The sequence below is a fragment of the Lagopus muta genome, chromosome 4, assembly GCF_023343835.1.
Source record: "Lagopus muta isolate bLagMut1 chromosome 4, bLagMut1 primary, whole genome shotgun sequence".
NCBI classification, from domain to species: Eukaryota; Metazoa; Chordata; class Aves; order Galliformes; family Phasianidae; genus Lagopus; species Lagopus muta.
In genome coordinates this window covers 63,502,817-63,524,206 of record NC_064436.1, presented here as the reverse complement: position 1 = coordinate 63,524,206, position 21,390 = coordinate 63,502,817, and the positions used below count along the sequence as shown (strand labels likewise).

Below are 21,390 nucleotides of genomic sequence, written 5' to 3'. Positions count from 1 at the left end.
TTAATCCTGCAAGCATAAATTTACGCACAGTGATGCGATCAGTGAGGTCTGTGGGATTAAGTCCTTGGGTCCAGCAAAAACGTTCACAGGAGTGTAATTACAATGGGACGTGCAGGTACATGTGCTTCTGACAGTAAGTGTGTGTGCAGCAGCTGCAGGAGCAGGGCTAAAGGGGCCAGGCCTGCTGAGCAGCATCTGCAGGCAGGTCTCCTGCTTGCTCACAGTTCATTGAATGGCTGAAGTTGGGAGGGACCTTAAAGCTCATTCAATTCCAAGTCCCTGCCATGGGTTGGTTGCTACCACAGCAGCTCAGGCTGCCCAGGGCCCATCCAACCCAGTCTTGAGCACCTCCAGGGATGGGGCACCCACTTTTTTCTGGGCAGCCAGTGCCACAGCCTCACTACTCTCTGAGTAAAGAATTTCTAACATCTAACCTAAGTTTACCAGGGGAGCACCTCCCCTGTAAAGACAGGCTGAGGGAGCTGGGCTTGTTCAGCCTGGAGAAAAGAAGGCTGCAGGGTGACCTCAATGCAGCCTTTCAGTACCTAAAGGGAGCCTACAAACAGGAGGGGAATCAACTCTTAGAAAGGGTAGATAACAGCAGGACAAGGGGAAACAGTTTGAAGTTGAGGGAGGGGAGATTTAGGTTGGATGTCATTGAGAAGATATTTTCTACGAGAGTGGTGAGGTGCTGGAACAGCTGCCCAGAGACGTTGTGGATGCCCCATCCCTGGAGCTGTTTAAGGCCAGATTGGATGGGGCCCTGGGCAGCCTGGTCTAGTATTAAATGTGGAGGTTGGTGACTGCCTGTGGCAGGGGGGTTGGAGCTTCATGATCCTTGAGGTCCCTTCCAACCCTGGCCGTTTTATGATTTACCCTTTCAGTTTAAAGCCATTCTGCTTTATCCTATCACTATCAGTCTGCATAAAAAGTCAATCTCCGTCCTGTTTATAAGCTCCCTTCAAGTACTGGAAGGTAGCAATGATGTCTCCCTGCAGCTTTCTCTAGGCTAAACAAGCCCAGCTCCCTCATCCTGTCTCCATAAGAGAGGTGCTCCAGCCCTCTCTTGAACTTCCCATTTTCTTTATGGCCTCCTTTGGACCTGCTCCAGCAGCTCCACATCTTTCTTGTGTGGGAGGACACAGAGCTGGTCATAGTAGTCCACTTGGCGCTTCACAAGGGCAGAGCAAAAGATGATGCCAATGACAGTTCAGGAGTTACACAGGCACTTGGCAACCACACAGGGAGGCACACCCCAAAGCTGTGAGGCTTTTCATAAGGCCAGTAGGTAAACCACTTACAGAAGACCTGCTCTTGGAGCAGCTCCTTTTATAAAACCACTTCAGCTAGACATTTCCCTTACCTTCTGCTGCATCCCCAACATCTGCTTCTGATCCACAGCTCCTTTACACAATCCACCTTTCACATACATTTTTCCACATCGCTGTCATATCTCCTCTGCACACAAGGACCTGCTGTGCCACACACTGCCTAGTGCCAGTGCAATCTCTCACACTCTCAATCCCCTTTTTGTAGCCAGAATGCTCCATTTCCTAGAGCTTTAGAGCTTTTCCAAGGCAGGGCTGTACCTGAGAGCTGTCCCAGCTGCAGCCTGCCAGAGTTCTGGGGCTGAGCTTCTCCAGGTGAGGCTCAGTTGCAATTAGTGATGTATAATGAGATCAGATGAGTTTTGGTGACTTCCCAGGTGTAATCACCCAGTGCTGAGGACTGCAGCTCTGTTGAACATCACCTGAACACTACAGCAGTTTCTCCAGGCTGCCCTCCAACCCCGTGGCAGAAACCAGATCACGGAGGTTATGCTTGCATCCTAATCTTGGCTCTTGACATCAGTTGCAACCCATGGACTATGTAACCCAGTTTTAGTTCCTTTTGTGGTGTTTTAAGCAGTCATCAAGCCAGAATTTATTGCTCTGGATCCCTTTAAAGATCTCTACTTCATTCAGAGCATGCATGCTGAGTTTTGAATGAAGAGACTGAGATAATCATATTTAAGTCTCTACGCAGAAAGTTTAATGATGAAACCACAAAAATAGCCTTAAATATTACCTCTGCTGTTATGCTTAGTGCAAAATTATTGCTTGCTTAAACCTGGAGTTATTAATTTCTGTATTGAGTGGCAGCTGCTTGCACACTTGCTCTTAGTGAGGATTTATGCTTGGCTCAGGCAGAGGAAAGGAGCCTGGAATTAACCTCCTAGTCTCTGCTACTGTTAATTACTTTTGGACAGCATAGAGCACACCAGGCACGGAGCATCTAGCCAAGGCCTTGCTATCAGCAGCAATGGCATAAATCAAGATGTGACAACATGAAAGGACAAATAAATCACAAGAGGAGAGATGACATGAGAGTAAGAGCCATATGCAGTGCAAGTAGCTGAGTATATAGCTGACACCAACCATGCAAGGGCTGCTTTTGTTGGCCTCTGTTGAAGAACTGGGGCTGAGCTGGGTTTGTGCCACTACCTGTGCTTTGTAGACAAGAAAAGTGAGGGCTCAGGAAGATAAAGTTGAGCATGAGAAGAGCCTAAGGCACCTTATCCTCATACAGGGTCTCCTAGGAATGTTCCCACTGAGAGTCAGTACCAGAGTTAAAGACAGCATAGAGGTATCCCCGACCCTTCTCTCTCAACTTTAGCATAAGGTATTTATTTCTTCCTTTTCTATTTGACTATATGAGGAGTACAGGGAAAAAAAATCTTTTTGAACTTTTGCTGTTCTTTTTGAACAGAAAAAAAAGAAATCTGGCTTCAGATGTACTCCAGCTATTTGTATTAAGAGATGTTCTATCATAACCTTCCTTCTACAGAAGTAATGTACAGACTTTAATTAGAGATGGAGCTCTTCTGCTTAAAACTATATGCAGGAGTTGGGAGCCCAGAGAGGAAATTTGGTTTTATTGAGGGTTTTATTCATTCTTTAGAGGAAGACAGAATGAGCAGCAGATTTGGCTGCTGGGGGTATCTTGTTGCAGAAGATGGCAAAGACATCTCAGTGCTCCCATGTGAATGTTTTGGGAGATGTTGCATCTGGGAGGAAGGCAAGATGAATGCAGCAGAAATCAGCTCCTGAGGTTTTATCTTGAACTTCTGTCCCCCCCTGCTTTGATATGGACTATATTGAGATCAGCAAAGCCCACACGATGCCGAACCGTGTAACCACAGCCTGGCCCCACTCAGCAGAATTGCATGAGAACATCCAATTTCCTACACAGACTCGAGCAGGATTTAGTTACATCCTAACTGCCACAGAGCCAAAGGCATTGTACATAGAAATATCTGCTTTGTGCTGTGAGTTCTTTCGGCAGGGAGGGCGTCAAGGGCAAGGGATCCAGGCTAGCATAGTTCCCCAAGCTGCGTTACCAACATAGCACCATGCATGCAGCCCAATACCTTTAGCCAGGGGCTACTAGAGGCTTCTCTCATTACTGTGCCTTGCACTTTTAGTTGTTTAAACATCCCTGTTGCCTTAGGTGCCACACAGACACATCCCCAACCTTCCACAACATCCAGCAACTCAACAACCACCCCAGTAAATTCAATGCACTGGTTGCCTTTCAGATGGCCTTATATGGCAAATGGCTGTAGCAGGAAAGGGCAACTCCAGACAGATCAGTTAGGAAGGAAAAAAATTCTTCTTTCCTGGAAAAAGTGAACACACACAAATAAGCTTGCTCAGCTCTTCTCTTACTCCAAGCCAGGGATTATCTGGCGGGTATTCATACCATCAAGATGTTTGCTTCTGGTTTGGTTTTCAGTCATGAACTTGAAGACCAAGACTTGCTTATACGTGGTGAACAGCAAATACCAAAGATCATTACAAAGCCAGAAGCCATCTAATGAGGGGGAGAAAGAAACAGCAACGACTGAATGAAAAGAGACCATTAAAAGCTGGAGGACAGCAGAGCCAGGAGCACTTAGGAGGCCTGGTGTGGGCATCCTGCTCTGGGGAGCCCTGATGGAGTTGGGCTAGAGGGACCCAGAGGTCCCTGCCAATCCCAACTGTTCTGGGATTCTCTGGGATTCCTCAACACCAAAACTGCCTTCTAGATTGGAAGAACAGTCATCTCCAGGGAATGTCACATTATGCTGAAAGGTGAGGGGTTGGTGCATCTCCAAAATCTCCTCTTACTCTATAAAACCACAGTGGCTTAGTTCCAATCAAAGAGCTTCAGATTGAGATATGTATCTCTAGTCTTGGGTATGCAGTGGACTTTTTATTATTATTTGGGCTTTTTTCCCCACATTTAACAATTTTGAAGAACTCTGCCTTGACAAACAGAAGTCTCTCTGGTAGCCAATTATACCAATAATCAATACCAATAATAGCTAGGAACCTAAAAGCTAAAAATTGCTTTAGAAAATTTTATGCTAGCCATGGGAGACCTAAATACTTGCACTTCAGGGAGGATGTCAGTCATTAATTCTGGATAAAAGGGGCTTGCTGATGTAAAGGGGAAGCCCATGTGTCAGACATAGAAATCTGTCAGACCTGTCTGTCCGAGGAAAGAGCTTCCTATGCTTCCTCTGACATTCATCTGATGTTGTGGAATCAAAATCCCTCCAGCTTTCTTTGCCCTTCCCCCAGTTTTTGGGGACAGAATTGCAAAATTACAGGGCTAATAGAGCGCAGAACAGCTGCAATCTATTTGGATTTGTCTGAAGGGGTCGATACTGTCTCCTGAAATCTTATGCTCCAAATTAACTCAAGTTGGCTCCAGCAGGAAAACACTGTCATGCTGATTGAAAGCTCCCTGAGACGACAGCAAAGGCAGGAATGGCACATAAAGACCTGCTTCTGTCTCACCTCCTTGGCCATCGGGGGAAAAAGAGGAAATGCAGAACTGAGAAAAAGTTAAAAAGAGGGTTGCAGCCATCTGGGCGGAGGGATAAATCCCACAAGGTTGAGAAACATGGATAAAGCATGGCACTTTTTCATGTAGAAAGGGTGAACAACCCTGCCTACCTGCGTGGAGAGAACCAAAGGGAGTGCATGACACCTAATGGAAGTGAAAAGTCCAGGAGGCAGCATATTAACAGAGATGTGAGAGTGATTTCTGCCTTTCTCACTGAAAGGCGAGCACGATAACAGCACAGTTGGAGCCATCAGCTCACAGCAGCATGCCAGCCCAGAGAGCCGGGGGCTGCGTGCCTGCACCCCTGGTGCCAACACAGGGAGCTTGACCAGAACAGCTATTGCAGAATGAGCTGTTCCACAACAACTGTTTTGGAATAGCTCCCTGCACAGACCACTGTCTTCCACAATAAGAGTCAATTAACGGCAGAATAACTAATGCTCTCCTCCAAAGAAAAGTAATTGCTCTGGTATATACTCTCTTTGATTCTAAATAGAGCTCAGATGAGCAGCAGCTACAGAACAACTCTTACTGTGTTATTCTGGTCAATCACACCTGGTGGACAAGCCTTAAAATACAAAAGCACCCAGTCCATAGGCAGAAAATCCATATAGTGATGGGGAAGGATCACTCAGGAGTCTGCTGTCCTTGGGAGCATCAAACCCCATCCCACAGCTCCTGAAACCGGGGGGAACTTTGCTATTTCAACAGAAGAGTTGAGCTCAGTCAGTTTAATTGTTTCCAAGGAAAAATGGCATTTTGCATTAGTATTTTTATTTCTTAATATCACTTTCAGGTTTCATTTCCATTTAATTTCAATACAGTGAAAACATTCCAGCTTTTAAAGGGGAAATATTTTTGGACAGAAGTCTATCTGAGGAAGCTAGGGAAAATTTACAGGAGCTCCCTGTCCTCCTTCTCTAGGAAATGGGGATACTCTTGCCCCTCCTATCTTCTAGGGAATCCTCTGCTGCCCCAGAGGAGCTGTGCCTTCTGCTCTGCTTTGCAACCCAGCGAATACTCACCCAGAGAGTAAGGACATAGAGAGAAAAAAGCAACCTGAAAAACACCTGATTTCTGCTTTAATGCCCATCCCATAAGCAGCAGTCATTGAGTGTGAGATTCAGCCTTCTTCATCTCTCCCTGCCTAATGTGAAACAGATGTCTTCTATAAGTGAAGTGATTACTAATTAATAACCGCTTGGTTTCTCTTCTGTCAGTTTTCTGTGGTGCAGGGGGATGGGCAGTCCCCATAAAAATGTATGACACATATTGCAACCTAAAGGCAATTTTTTAGCACTATGGGAGACTATAGTGCAGGCAAAAAGTTATAGTCTGCTTTCTTAATTGCAGTGGAGAGGACTCAAACAGTGCTTCACCCTCAAAGCTTTCCAAGTCACAGCCAAATCCACACAAGCTTTCTGTCCGAGCTGCATCACTCTGATCTGACAGCATGGCAGTCCTGTGACTCCAGGACCAGGTGGGCAATACTCTGCATATGGTCCAGCAATGAAACATAAGTGATGGCAAACATCCCATTGTAATTCCTCCAGGACATCGCTCAAGGCCAGAGGCTGCAGCCCTGCCACTTGCTCCTTTGCCCAGGACCCCTCCACTTGAGGCTCCCAAATTCCATTCCACAACGCTATATCTCAGTTCGAGAGAGACTGATTATTTCCTTCTGGGCTCTGAATTTAAAAATGTGATGATTAACATACATGATTTATAGAAAAGGGATGATATTCAAGTGCTGTCTGGGTCCCAGCCACCACATTGCATCTTTCTAAGGGTTTCCCAATAGAGACAGATTCCTGTTCTGGCTGCCTGACTCTCCTTTCCCCTTTCCCCCTGATACTAAAGGATATTAGAAGCTTAGGAAGCCATAGACAAGCTCATTTTGTAATACACTTGAGCTCTCTTTTTGCGTTGTCCTGAGGGGGACTTGCTGTAATTTGGTTCTTGGAAATAATATCTCCCCTTGTCTAACACCCCAAATTGTAAACCTTCCAACAAACTCCTTACATTAGGATGCTTTGAAGTTTAATTTTAGCAATCAGAACAATAAACAACTCCATTCTTTGCAGAGCTCTTCATCTCAAAGTCTTCCAGGGCCCTTCTATCTGTTGTGCTCCAGCTCTGTGCAGGGATGGATCCAATGCCTGGTGAAAAATGCAGGTATTCTGAGAGGCACAGCAAAACTTTGTGGGAGAGGAAGCAGTGGGATGGGACAGCCACAGGGCCACTACTTAGCTGATACAGTCATGCTGCTGTGGGGTTCAGACCCAGCCTAAGTGGGAGTTGGTGCCCATTGTTGTCTGCAGCACCAGCAGCCCCCAGGCAGCAGCCAGGACTGGAGATGCCTCTGGTGAGAGCCTCAGTCTTCCAGTGCTCCAACTTCAGGGTTGGATATTAGGAAAAATTTTTCCTCAGAAAGAGTGGTGATGCACTGGAACAGGCTGCCCAGGTGGTGGAATCACCATCCCTGCAGGTGTTCAAGAAACATGGAGAGGCAGCACTGAGAAACAAGTTTAGTGGGCATGGAGGGGTTGGGCTGATGGCTGCTTGGACTGGATAATCTTAATGGATTTTCCAAACTTTATGATTCTATGATTCTATGAATTATGTCACTGCAAGTGAAGCCAAGTACTTGTATCTCCTCTCACCCAGCCCTGGTAGATGTGGAGAAGGAAGCACTGACGCAACAAACATACCCAAACATGGGTGTTTTCTCCCATCCTTCCCATATTCTCTAGGTTAAAAAGCACTGCAGTGCTGTTAACTTCCTCACCAAGTACTCATTGTCCCTGTTAGTCTGGCCCCGCTCCAGTCCTTTGCTATCAGTGGTGGAGAGCAGCACCCAAAGCTGGCTTCAAGCTGCCAGACCTCATCAGCACCCATGCGACCACCTCATTCATCCTGTAAGCACTGCTGTGAGGATGGCCCAGAACACCCAGTAGCAGCCACACAGAATCACTCATTTGGGGACAGTCTCCCATTGCATTCAGATGTTTTTCCATCACACTGCAGTCTCGTCAGTTATTGCCTCCTCATCATGAAGCTGTGCGCTGGGTCAGACCTTCCTGCTTACGTCCTTGCTGTGATCCACCAAGCTGGCTGCAGATTCTCAATTGAATCTTTCAGACAAGTAATTCTTTTCCCTGTTAAGGATTGTCCATGTTGTGCAAGGAAGGACAACAGGGATGCCTCATCCTTGAAGGTATTCAAAGCCGGATTGGATGAGGCCCTGGGCCTGAGGCCTGATCTAAAACTGGAAATTCAGGGATTTGATCAGTATTTTATAGCCCTCAGGTATGCTAAGAAACGAATACCCCAGTGATCTCTATGGCTGCGGTGTACTTTATAACACCCAACAGCTCTGAACTACTGAGGCAGGATTTTAACCAGTGCTGTAGGGCAGTGAGACCTGGGCAAAACAGTGCAGGAATCTGTAGGTTGAGCAAAAATCACGTAGCCCACTGACTTTGGACAAAGCTCTGGTGAGTTCCAGCACTGTGACACAGCATCTTGGAACCTCAGTGACCAGCACTGCTAAATGTGTTGAACAACCCCACACAAATATGCATGGCAGAAAGCACACAATGGGAAGGTGAATGGAAGAGCTTTTTGTTTAAGGTAAATACTGAGCAAGTCATTTGTAACTTGTAAGTCCAGTTCGTACAAAATGACATAAACTTTTCAACTTTACGTTTCATGGCAGTAGGAATGCCATTATTCTTGTCCTCATAGCAACTGCACACACACCACTGCTACACCAAGGTGGGGAAAAGAGAAAGGAAAACTTCCCACCAAAAAATAATGAAAAGAAAGTTAATTATAAGACTTAAAAAAAAAAAAAAAAAAAAGCAGTTGGGTATCAGCCAGAGAACTTTCTCTTTAGGTCTGTAGGCCTGAGTAAGTCTTCCTAAGGGAAACATTATGTTTTTGATGCAGAGGCTCAAGCCTCTATTTTTAGAGCACATCGTGGTCGATGAGTTTAGCGCTTTCATATTTGAACCAACAGTCTATTAATTTATTTTTTCAGACCTTCTATAACAACACATGGTAGTTTGTTCACTTTATAACAATTGCATAAATTGTCATCAGTTCCATGCCTGCCATGATGCTGGTTTTACCCTGAATAACCCCATGCATTTGGCAAGTGAGACTTAACTGCTCCACTCGGTGCTTTTGACCTTCTTGTTTTTGTTGCTAACTTCCCTACACACTCTTATCCCCCAGTGTGGAGCTCACAGGGCAGGAACACAGTGGGCTGGGGAAGCCTGATGGGGACAAAGTCGTACAACACCAAAAGCAAAGTCCTATACTGGGGAAAAATTCCATGTAAAGTGCATACACAGGCTGCCCAGAGAGCTGTGAGTGTCCCATCCCTGGAGATGCTCAAGGCCGAGTTTGCTGGGGTACTGGGCAGCCTGATCTGGTGGGGGACAACCAGCCCATGGCTGGGGGTTGGAGCTGGTTAGGTTTGAGGTTTCTTCTAACCCACACCCTTCTATGATTCAAACACAACATATCACCAATGCACAGGGAAGAGCTCAGGGTAGGGCAGGACACACACAGACAGCTGATGAGAATGTCAGGACACTTCTGCAGAAGCTGTGCAGCTTCAAAGTTAGACATTACTGCGTGCCATAAGTAGTCTGACAAAGTAAACCTTTTCAGGGGCTTTTCCACCAAGCAAATTGAAGCCAAATGAATAGAAATTGGTATGAGACAAATTCACTAGAAACAGTTTAGCTATTTGTTATTTGATTTTTCAAGGGTGAGGAATTAATTTCTTTTTCCTCTCTCTCTTCCTCCGCAAGAAAACTCCCACAAGCCACAGAGTGATAGCAATAAACCAGTACAAGGGCTCACCAAGGGATTGTGGTAGATTCTCTTTCACTGTCAATTTTTAAACAGGAGATTTGGAGAATTACTTAGAAATTATGTTGTATTTCAAACAGGGATTAATTTCGGAAAGACCAATCACCAAAGGTTTGCAAGCAAGTTGCTGTCATGCTGACAAAAGGAGAAGAGTAAGAAATGTGGGACCTGACTTGGGATGGGAGAGCTGCAGCAGCCATATGTGGCCTCAGGGGAAGGGAGGAGGACAAGTGACCCAGGGAGCTGAGCTTGTGATGCAAGATAAGGTGCTGCGCATAAACAGAGGGTGCAGAAAATCATGGGATCTCATGAGAGAAGTCATGTCCGTGTGGGGAGGGACATGGTCAGAGCAGAACTTTAAATGGGAGACAGTGGACTTACAACACTGAGGTAAACATACAGAAATTTCACGTGAGCCAGACACAAAGCATCAGGTATACAGTGGGAGAGGGGAAGAGCACTGAGCAGCCATGACCTACTGTGATCCTGACCCGTCCTGCCCCAGCTCATCCTCACGTCCCATGTCGTCCTGAACCATCCTATCCCATCCCGTCCCAACTCATCCTGTCACATCCCATCCTATCCCACCCTAACCCGCGTCATCCAACCCATCCCATCCCATCCCATCCCGTTCCATCCCATCCCATCTCCGGGCAGTCCCATGCCGCCACCCAGCGACCGGATCCCGCAGCTGCAGCTCCGTCCCCGCTCCGCCGGCGAGATGCAGTCGGAGGGTCGGTGACACGTGTGCTGGGGAGGTTGTCCCTGGGACGGAGACCTGGGGTGAGGACAGAGATATTCCGTAAGAGCAACGGCTCGATGGTCCATCTGCTGTGCCAGAGATCTCAACCACAAAGCGCTTGGCACACAAAAGGTAGCTGAGGTTTTGTGCTAATGCTTTCCCCCTGCTGTTTATTTCAAGAGGTTTTTTGGATTGATATCAGTTAATTCTTGAGCTCGCAGATCCAAATCCTAGAGAGCCAAAAGGATCTTATTTGCAGAATGGGTACAAAGAATTTTCCAGATAAAAAGGGTGACCCAAGTGGTTTATGTAATCCTCAAAAGAAACCGTACTGCGTCACTGACAGACCACAGCACTCCTCTTTTTTGGATGTATTTGGCTGCAAGTCAGTCTAAAAACACGGATGTGTGTGCTTCCCCTCTCCATGTCACTCTGGCTTTTGAAGACGAAAGCTAAGAGTATAATTTCCCCCCTGTACATTGTGGCTTATGATGGGGCACGTGCAGCTCCCTGTGATATAAGCATATGGGACTTGAAAGAAAGGATGACTCTGCTGGAAAATGCTTTAGTGGGCACTGGTTGATGGTCTTAGTAGTCTTTTCCAACCTTAATGATTCTATAGTTCAGTGATAAAACCATTTTTCTCTCCTGGGCACTGATCATTGCCCACTGCCATCATTGCATTGAAAGAAAGTCAGTGTGGAGCTTAATGAAGGCTGCTGGTGAAGCACGGAATTTGCACAGACCTAGCACCAAAATCCATCCAGTGAGCAGAAATGACTGGAAAGATTAACGGTCGCTATATTTCAAGTCTGCTTCCACCAGCACAAAGCTAGGAACTAGGAAGCTAAAGTGCTGCAAGAGCTCCATAAATCTTCCTACCAAGTGCTGCATATTGACTAAGCGGTAGAGAGAAGGGAAAGCTGGGGTGTAGGGAGGAGAGAGAATAAAAACACGCTGAGTTGTTTAGTTGCATAAGGGCATATTGAAGCTAGGGGGAAAAAAAATCTTACATTTTCAGGTCTGAAGTGAGCTGCAGGGATTCGAAAGTTTTCTGCATAAAAGGCCGTTAATTCTCACCTTGATTTGGTCAGACTCTTATGATCCTTTTATATATGTGTATATATATATATGTGTGTGTGTGTGTATATATACTGTTTTTGCTCATTTCCAGCTCTTCACAGAAGCTCTCCGTGGTTCTGGGACAGGTTCTGAAGACCTTGCTTAACCAAGGCTCTGAAAACATGGTTAGAAAATGAGGAGGAAGCTTCTTTGCTCGCTCTCACGACAGAGCCAAGACATAAAGCAGGGGAGGGAGAATCCACAGCCGCTCCCAGCACGCACAGGAGATTTGACATCTTGAACTGCTGGCTGCAGCACTCACTGAGCCATAAATCAGGCCATTCATGAAGGGGCCAGCTCTGCCAATATACATACGGAGAAATACTAGACGGAAAGAGGCAAATCTGAATTAGATCCATCTCTTGCATAGCAGAAATCTTTTACGCCAGTTAGATGAGAGAAACCGATGTTTGAAAACCACAGAGGGTTTGGCACATGTAAAACTGTACATGCTAATGAGCCCCCAAAGAATTTTGACCTGTGAAGGGTATTTAACTACTGAGAAAGATTTATATCCAGTAATACACAAAATGGAAGTGAGCACAGAGTACAGGGAATTAGAAACATACTACAAACATCCTCCTGTTCACATCAGAGTTGAGAAATAATTCAGGAAAATACCAGAAATGCTTTTCAATATACAAGCGACGAGAAAAGCAAGGTCCCTTGGCCAGGGAGACTATTTAGTGTAATAGGCTGCCACTGTTCTAGTTCAGCATTTGAAGACCTTAGCACAAAATACTGTAACAGGTCCTTAGAAGGAGATACTGCCCTGGAGCAGGTACTATCCAGCCAGTGGCAAAATAGTTGTGTGTAACTGTGACACAAGAGCCACGTGATGTGTTATTGGAAGGACGGGCAGTAACTCAGCACACATTTCTCAAGCCTTGAGTCACTGAAACAACCACACAACCATCTAACTATGCATTTGTATTCAACATTAAATGACTTTCACCAGACAATCTGCAATAGAAGTCCTATATTAACATGTTAAGACCTTGACTTCACGAAGTCAGAAGTTTTTCCTGCCACTTTTCCACACCCCTCCATCAGCAGTCTGATGTAGGAGAGGCTTCCATCAGTGAAGCAGTATCTCTGTTACTTCTAATTAGCAAAGTTAGTTGTAATTCCCTTTCTGTGCACAATGTTTAACTTTTCATCTGTAATTACAGAATCGCTGAATTGTAGGGGTTGGAGGGGACTTCTGGAGATCTCATAGTGCAACTCCTGCTAAAGCAGGTTCCCTAGAGCAGGGAAATGGATAATTATCATCTATCAGAAGGGATACTTAATTAAAACTTTTTCATATAACCAATGCATCTCAGTGCATACCGTTTGCAGTCTGCCCAGGGGGCTCAGGCCACCTATGATCAGGTGAACTTGTTGACATGCAGATTCAGTTTACAAGCTCAAAGCCACGATTTCTCCACTGTCTGCTTTACTACGCAGCTGCACAAAATCCCATTCACCCTAAATAAGCCTATCATTAAAGGAAATTTTAAAGCAAAGCTTAAAAAATAGCAGAACTTGCTCCTTTTCCATGACATTTGGCTTTAAGCAGAAAAAGCAAAAATCTGCAACCAACCCTCACCCATCCAGGAGGTCTCAAGATAGGAAGTTGTTTTCAGCCATCTGCGGAAGTGCTTTGACACTAGGAAGTAGATCCACATGTTTGCATATTCCCAATCTTGTTTGAAAGAAGCCAGGAGACTGCCTACAGCACAGCCTTCTGCACCCGCACCTCCCCATCTTCAGGGCCTGGAGCATCTCAGCTCTGCACTTCTTTAAGCACTGAGCACAGCTGGGACAAGCACTGAAACTTTTCCAAGAAGGACTGCAATACAAATTATGGCTGAAAGCACCTTTGTTTCCAAGGGACCACGTGTGTGCTGGAACACCTTGCTGACTTGGGCTCCATCTGCCTTCTCACCCACGCTGCCAAAGCTGCAGGAAGAGGTAAACATAAATCACAAACAGCTGTCAGACGTCAGATATGCTCAGAAATTTGCCACAGGCTGAAGTGAACTCTGTGAAGAGCATTAAGATTACAGAGGGACATATAAATATATCCCACCTCTTACGTGCCCTCTTCCATCCCAAACATTTTAGTTACAATACTCAGGTCGTCACTGACCATCTCATGTGGGCAACAGTCAATACTGAACAATGAAAAGCAACAGGGAAAAAAAAAAGTAATGGACAGAGCAGGCTTCAAAATGATACATTTATTAAAACTAAACAAAGGACACAAGCTCCAATTAACTTAAAAATCATATATTGCATTATGGCAAACACAGGACCAGTATGCTCAGAGCACAGACAATTTTTAACGTGGGCTGAAATTCTTAAACCAAAAAGTAAACGTTTGAATACATACAGAATAACAGAATATTGGATCATTCTTTTAATTAAATATACCCAATAATTTCATATAAACAATTTGAAAGGATTTAAATACATGCTGAAGAAGCTAAAGTTCAAATGATGAGCAAGATATGCAGATAAAAAGTTCAAGAAGTATTTTGGAGTTGTATAAAAGGTACAGCTTCTTCTCCCAGACAAAGCCTGTAGTGCAATACATCATCTTGTCAAGAGAGCATTCTCAATCTGCATGCAGTCCTGCTGACAAACCACCTATTAAATTGGTTTTCTGGTACTTCACTTGCAGGCAGACTTACTCAAATCTCAGTAAAAACCATTTTATAAGTTGGAAATAAACACGTCAATACAATAGGTCCTATAACCTGCTTTGATGGGGAAGAAGTCATACTTTACTTCCCTCCCACTGCTATTTCAAGCTTTCCATATTATTTTAAAATTATTTTTTAGTTTCCCCCTTTGGATAGATTTTAATCAAACTCTGACCCCACAGAATCTCAAACAACTCCAACAACGGCTTTACTGATAACCCAACTCTGAGCTTAGAGGCTTTGCCCGTGTAAGTCACAACGTCACACAAATCTCATACATCTTTTAATTATTTAAACAAATATTTACATCTCCTGACTAAATATTCATTCAGGAATAAGTTCTGACCAGTTACTGTACACTTGGAAGTCATCCTTTCTCTGAAAGTACTGTGGCTTCTGGGTTTTTGGTCAACATGAAAGACAAAGCAGGTTACCTGAAGCCAGTCCACAAGCCACCGACGTGCTCACATTGCCTGACTCACCCGTACAGAGCTGTTTGTTAAGGTTCAAAACCAGGTAAGCATCAGTCACCAAGGGCTTCCTAAGCTTTTTAAGCTTGCAAAAGTCTTGATGTCATTGGGTTTGCCTACTTGCAGCATCAGAGAGATTTCCTGCAAAATGCCTCACTATGGTTGATGTGCACATCACTTCAACTCTTTAAGTAACGGGAAAACTGACTTTAGTTTCTGAAAACAGTGCATTTAAATGGATATTCTGTGAACAATTAAAATTTCACAGTATGCCAAATTTCAAACCAGTCCAAAAGCTAAAAATGTTCAATAAGCATACTGCAATTATTTTAACCTGTACATTCTTTACAAAAGAATTGGCTACTTATGGCTCCCTCCTTATTTAATCCACAAAAAATATACGTGAACGGCAAACACAAGACAAGACAAGCAACCATGTCTCCTAAGCTCCTGAACAGTGCATTCAGATAAGATGTCAGGTGAATTAAAGCTGCATGAAACTTGAATCCGTAAAGCTTTGGAAACAGCTTGTTCTGCTACTTCCCTGTATAAACTGGTGTGCATTCAAGTCCACACCATTCTTCAGCATTTGCTACCAAATGAAAGCTAGCAGACCATTCTACTCAGAATAACTTGATGACATTTCAGGAATGTTAAGTAAGATTGTTACATGCTGCTTGGAAATGGAAAATATGCAAATGGAAAATTTAGTGTATTTCAAAGTTCATTAATTCCAGTCCGTTGACTTACAGAATTTAGAAGTTTTAAAATTGTATTGTGACATTAATTTTCTTCATGGGTTTTCAGCCATGAAAAATTGCACCTAGTGAAATGCAATCTTCAAAATTCACAAACTACCTTTCACGTTGAAATCTCCAAGTAAATGCCATTTTATAAGAAAGAGAATACCTTGTTTGTTCAGGGGTACATTAATTGAAAAGCTTGTATCCGATTGAAATGTCAGCTTTGTCAAAGCAATTTTACACAAAATAATGACGTTTCAAGGGATGGAACACCTCCCCTAAGAGACAACAGAGTGAGCTGGGACTCTTCAGCTTGGAGAGGCTCCAGGGACATCTGATAGCAGCACTTACATTATCTAAATGAGGGCAGTAAGAAGGGGACAAACTCTTTATTAGGATCTGTTGTGACAGGACAAAGGGAAGTGGCTTCAAACTAAAAGAGGAGAGGTTTAGATTGAAGAAAATGTGGCACTTTTTTTTTTCCCCACAAAGGGAGTGAAGCACTGGCAAAGGCTGCCCAGAGAGATGGTGGATACCCCATCCCCAGAGACACTCAACATCAGGCTGGACGGGGCTCTGAGCACCTGGTCAAGCTGTAGCTGTTTCTGATCAGTGTAGAGGAGTTGGATAAGACAGCCTTTAAAGGTCCCTTCCAACTCAAACAATTCTATGATTCTATAATTACAGTAATTCTTAGGAAGATCAGTCACATCTTACTGATGTAAGATTACACACTTACTGTAAGCAACCTTCCAAAATGCACAGAATATTAATCTAAGACATTTAAACACTGACCCTGCTCTCTAGAGTTGTATTATACATACTACTGTACATCCTGTTTTGGAAATAACTAAATACAATGGTCCATTATCTCCAAGATGGCCATGGTGCCCACGGAGCAGATGGAGTTGCTACTGCCTTGTCCAAACAGACCCAGGTAGATCAGCAGTGCAAGGGCACAAATCTACTGCTTTTTGTGCGTCCCCAGGGAGCAAGGATTTTTCAGCTTCTGGCATGGCCATTTGTCATATGTTATTCAGTATTTTCAAATACAGGCACCTAAATGTTGCTTTTAAAGAAAAGGGATTCTCATGTCCAAAGTGGATTAACAGTACTGGATAAAGTTTTTGTCAAACCTGGCTTCTGCTACAGCCACAAGAGTAACATCCCAGTGTTTAGAATATCCATTAGACTTTGAGCAAACTTTGTTACCCACAGTCATGCGAAAGATGCTGCTGAGCAACAGCTCCAGGGACTTGGTGACTGTACTGTTGAAACTGCCACAGCAGATGGACTTCCAGAACTGTACCAAAGGTTTGGCATTTCAGTACAGGGAGTCACTGCGTACCAAGTCTTCTACTTGTCTAAAATCCAAAGTCTACTACTCTGGATTTTACAATACCATTAAGGAATTATTGCCAAATCCAAAGCAAACTCTGTTCAAGGCCAGGTTGGATGGGGTATTGGCCAGCCTGATCTGGTGGGGGACAAAGAGTCCACAGCAGGAGGTTGGAACTGGATGGTCTGAGGTCCCTTCCAACTCAAGCCATTCTATGATTCCATGACTATGCAAGGCCCTGAGACTGTCCAAATATTTTTTGTTCCACCAACTTCAAATGCATTTTTACAAATAATTTAGCCAAACTAGATAAATACTATATGTAGAGTTATGCTGAAATACACCTGGGCATCAATACTTTCTATGAAAATACACAACTACTATCAAAAGCACTAATTACAAACTGCCCTCCTCAATATTGCTGTGAACAGCATAACCATTAGATGTGTTTTCTACAGCGTACACAAAATCAAGAATGTTCGTGTAATTTAACTGGATGCAAAATGGAAAAAAAAAAAACCAACAAAGCTGTGGGGTCAAGTCACACCTCTTGTATTTTGTCACAAACTGTAAGAATCAGGGAAATTCAGGCTATCAGGAATTATGAACATCCTACAGGTGGCATATATTAATTTTAAATCTTAAAAAATTACCACTAAGGACAGACATTAATGAGTAAACTTTGAGCCGAGTCAAAAGACTCAATCAATTAATTAGAAAGCCAAAATTGTAATCAAAACACTGCCAATTTCAGACATCACTTGCTGACTGCACGGTCAGATGAAAGCATTTAAGTACTCTGAATGTACTTGGTTAGAGATGTTACACCTGAGATGACAACTGAGAGGTAAGAACTAGTTATGGAGTAAATAACTGCCACATGAATAACAACAAACATGCCTCCATAACTGCATTTTTTAAAAAATATATGTGACGAGATCATAACTGACATTTTCCCCTTACAGTTAATTTCATTTTGCTATTTAGACAAACACATTATCTGTTCTGGAACTACTTGAAAGGCTCCTGTGATTCCAATGCTTTAGTAATTCGTGGAACTCTGAGTAGAAGTGAGATGTTCTACTCCTTGATCTTAATTTAAGGCACCCGTAAGAAGCAAACTTCATGGGAAGTTTCAGTTCTAGGGAAAAACTAATCCTATTTTCCCTTCAAAAGAAAAGAAAACAAATTTGTAAGTGATTAGAATGTCACATTCTCTGTCAATGAGGCAACGGCTTGGTGATATTCAGCTTAAATAAAGCTCAACCTGAAGAGCTACTACTGAAGCCACAGAATCTTCACTAACAGGTTACAAAAAAAAGTGATACTGTGACAGAAGGGAAAATTTGTATTAAATTCTGCAAAAGCTAGCAGGTAGAAGCAGAGCAAGGTTGGGCCCCACGTAATGATGGAAGTAAATAAATTAGAAATATTTTGGATCACTGTACCACAACAATGAGTGCAAATATAACATGATTTCATGGGCAGGAACACTGCTGAAGCAGCATATTTTGTTTTCATCTGTATGGAATGACAATAAATCACTTCTTTGATGAACAAAAATTTCATTCCATATGTCAGAAAACGTATCTATAATTTATTACTAGTATCAGCTCAAAACACTTTCCATAATCACAAAAGCTCCAGTAATATGTAGCCATTAGACACAAAGATATACAATTTTGGTTACAGTAGGGCTTTGCTTCAGATTCTGAAGCTTAATTCTTTACTTCTGCAGCTTCTTTATCATGCTTTTCCTTTGCCTTCTCCTTTTCTTCCAGTTTTTCTTCTTTTTGAAGCAGTGCCATAATCTCAGCAACCTGGCTGGTGCCAATATCAACATCTTCTTTGTCTATCAATTCTACTACCTACACAAAGAGTGAGTGAAATTCAGAATAACGTTTTTATAACAAGACATTTTCATATCTTAAATTGTTAAGAAAAAAAGTTCTCTCACATTCAAGAGCTGGTTGTTTTGTTTTGTTTTTTTTTTTACCAAAATGAAATAAATTTCAAATCACAACCAGTGCCTCATACTTGGAATATTCAAAAGCTTTAGCACCAAAGCCATATTTTAGAACATTAGTGAGACATGTCCCTTATTGTATCCGTTTCAACAGAAAGCTCAATTTCAGTATCTAATATTTCTGAAATGTTATTTCAGAATCTATTTCACATGCTTCACTTTATTGAGGAGGCCTACTAAAAAGGCAGACATTTACAAAAAATGAAGCACGGGGGTGGGCCTTTTGGAAAGCCAAGTGAAAAAAAAATTAGCAGGAGTTTCCAAATTCCTTTATAAAGTTTCTTGCACAAAATAGCTCTTGACATAGCTCATGTTCTCAAAATTGTTCATTATAACTCAGGAAGTTCATTTTTCCTGTGTTGCTAAATGTAAGTCAATGCAACAGTTGTTCACACCAACAGTGGAGGCCATCATCACTGGACAACTTCAGTACGGGGAAAAGAGTTTCAAAAGGTTGATTACTATATTTTTTAGCTGGCCATACTGTTCTATCTCTAAAAAGTATTTCTGTATCGAGGAGGAAAGTTACTTGCAAGGAAATAAGTTTCAAGACATCTCTAAAATAGAAAAGAAACAAGAAAACAAAAGGAGAACACAGGAGACAACCTGAGAAAACTGAAAAATGAGAAAAATGGACAAAGAAAAAAGGTTAAAAAGAGGTATGTGATACTCTACTTTCAGATAAGGAATTCAATAGTCACCAAGTATAAAATGCCTCTCGAAAGCATTAAGACATTACTTCAAAAGGAGCAGAAATGGACAAAATGGCCAAATTATCTATCAGCTGGTAACTCTAAAACATACATGATCTGATTTCAGTCATTTACAATGAATCTAAAGAGTAAAACAATGGTCTGATGTCTTTCAACCATAGGAAATAAGTCATACTCAAATATTTAAGGTGTACATCTGTGGTATTACTGAAGTCTTAATACATGAAGTATTCAAAACTTCTTTCCATCCTCCCTTCCATTCTTAAGTAGCATAACAAAATTACCCTGTACCATGTGTAAATATATACAATATATACACACAAACGTTTTTTATATATAATGTTTTTCATACACACATACACTTTTACAGATGCAAGTAAAACCTATAGCTTTAAAGCTAATGCAGGTAACAGACATAGGATAAGAATCATCATCCCCCTCTGAAACAGCGACAGAAATTGTAAAGATGACAAGAATCCTTCCTTGATGCCAGTGAAGTTTTCGGAAGTGTACTGTAAGTAGACAGCATCAAGTTCTTTTGCAATTCTTGCAAAAAAACATTAATGTGAATTTAAGTCAGGACTGTCATAGGCACAACATCTGAATTCCTAAGCTTATTTTCCTCAAATAGTCCACAGACTTACCTTAACAACGTTATCTATATCAATTTTGCCATCTTTGTTTTCATCTAATGCCTCTGCAATCCTCGTTAGTTTCTCCTCTGGAATCTTCTGGATTTGTTTCATTGCATTAATTAACTCAGCAATACTGATGAGATTCTCCCTAAAGAGGAAGCACAATCTGTATATGACAAACAGTTACTCCAAAGGAATAAAACTCACAAAAGATAAGCATTGAAAGTCACTATGTTGCAGGTAACTTGTAAAACATTAAATAATTGTTTATAATCCTGAACAGAATGCAAAAAAGCATTTACAACTAAGCAATGTTTAAGTTAATCATTTTCAGTTACAAAAATCATTGAATGGCTTGGGCTGGAAGTGACCTTGAAGATCACCTAGCTCCAAACCGCAGCCATGGACAGCGTTGCCACTCACTAAGATCAGGTTGCCCAGAACTGCTACCAATTTAGAGTTTTTCTCCCAGAGACATTCATTACATTAAGTACAATGACATTTAGTGCAAACAGTTGCTATATTTTATTTTTAATTTACAAATTAGGATGGTTTTGATTAACAACTCCCTGTAGCACCTTTCACATGGCCTCCTCAATCTTATGCAAAATCTGAAACGAATGACTGCTTCCCCTGGGGACTGGAAGAAAACAGTCTGGATGGAACTGAAACAAAATCCTTACTTTTGTTTGGGTTATGTTTTTTGGAAGCTGAGAAGCAAACAAAGTAGATGAATACTGCATTTACAAACACAGATTGAAAGATTCTGTCACAGTTTATCTGCATCTCAGTACTCATAACAAATAACATATGACTGTGAAACACATGACTTGGAAGAAAGACCCTTCAGTAACCTCAACACTTCTACAGGTCTTCATAAATTAATCTGAAATGAAAATTGTTAGATTCTAAGTTTTTTATTTTAATTAAGTCTTCAGAAAGGAGCCATGTAAAACTACCTCCATTTCCTTTAAATGTCCTCACATTTCTCTCCAAAGAGTTACCTCCTTACACCTGACAAAATGGATTTTACTGCCATTTTTTTTCCCCCTAACACTTTCACTACTGAAGCAGAACAAACAAAAATATGCTCACAACTGTTGCATACTGTTTACATTAATGACACAAGGCACACATTGCCTGAGTAGCATTAC

General features: G+C 42.4%; 1 protein-coding gene across 1 annotated transcript in view; it reads right to left on the bottom strand.

Moving 5' to 3' along the window:
• Nucleotides 1-13,825: 13,825 nt before the first annotated feature.
• The window catches only part of LETM1 (leucine zipper and EF-hand containing transmembrane protein 1), a 29,062-nt gene continuing 21,497 nt past the window's right edge, over nucleotides 13,826-21,390 (bottom strand). The window contains exons 13-14 of the mRNA XM_048942835.1: nucleotides 20,246-20,384; nucleotides 13,826-18,730 (exon numbers count right to left, since the gene is read on the bottom strand). Coding sequence (XP_048798792.1) covers nucleotides 18,581-18,730; nucleotides 20,246-20,384 — 289 coding nt within the window. The 3' untranslated portion in view covers nucleotides 13,826-18,580. The remainder of the gene's footprint in view (nucleotides 18,731-20,245; nucleotides 20,385-21,390) is intronic.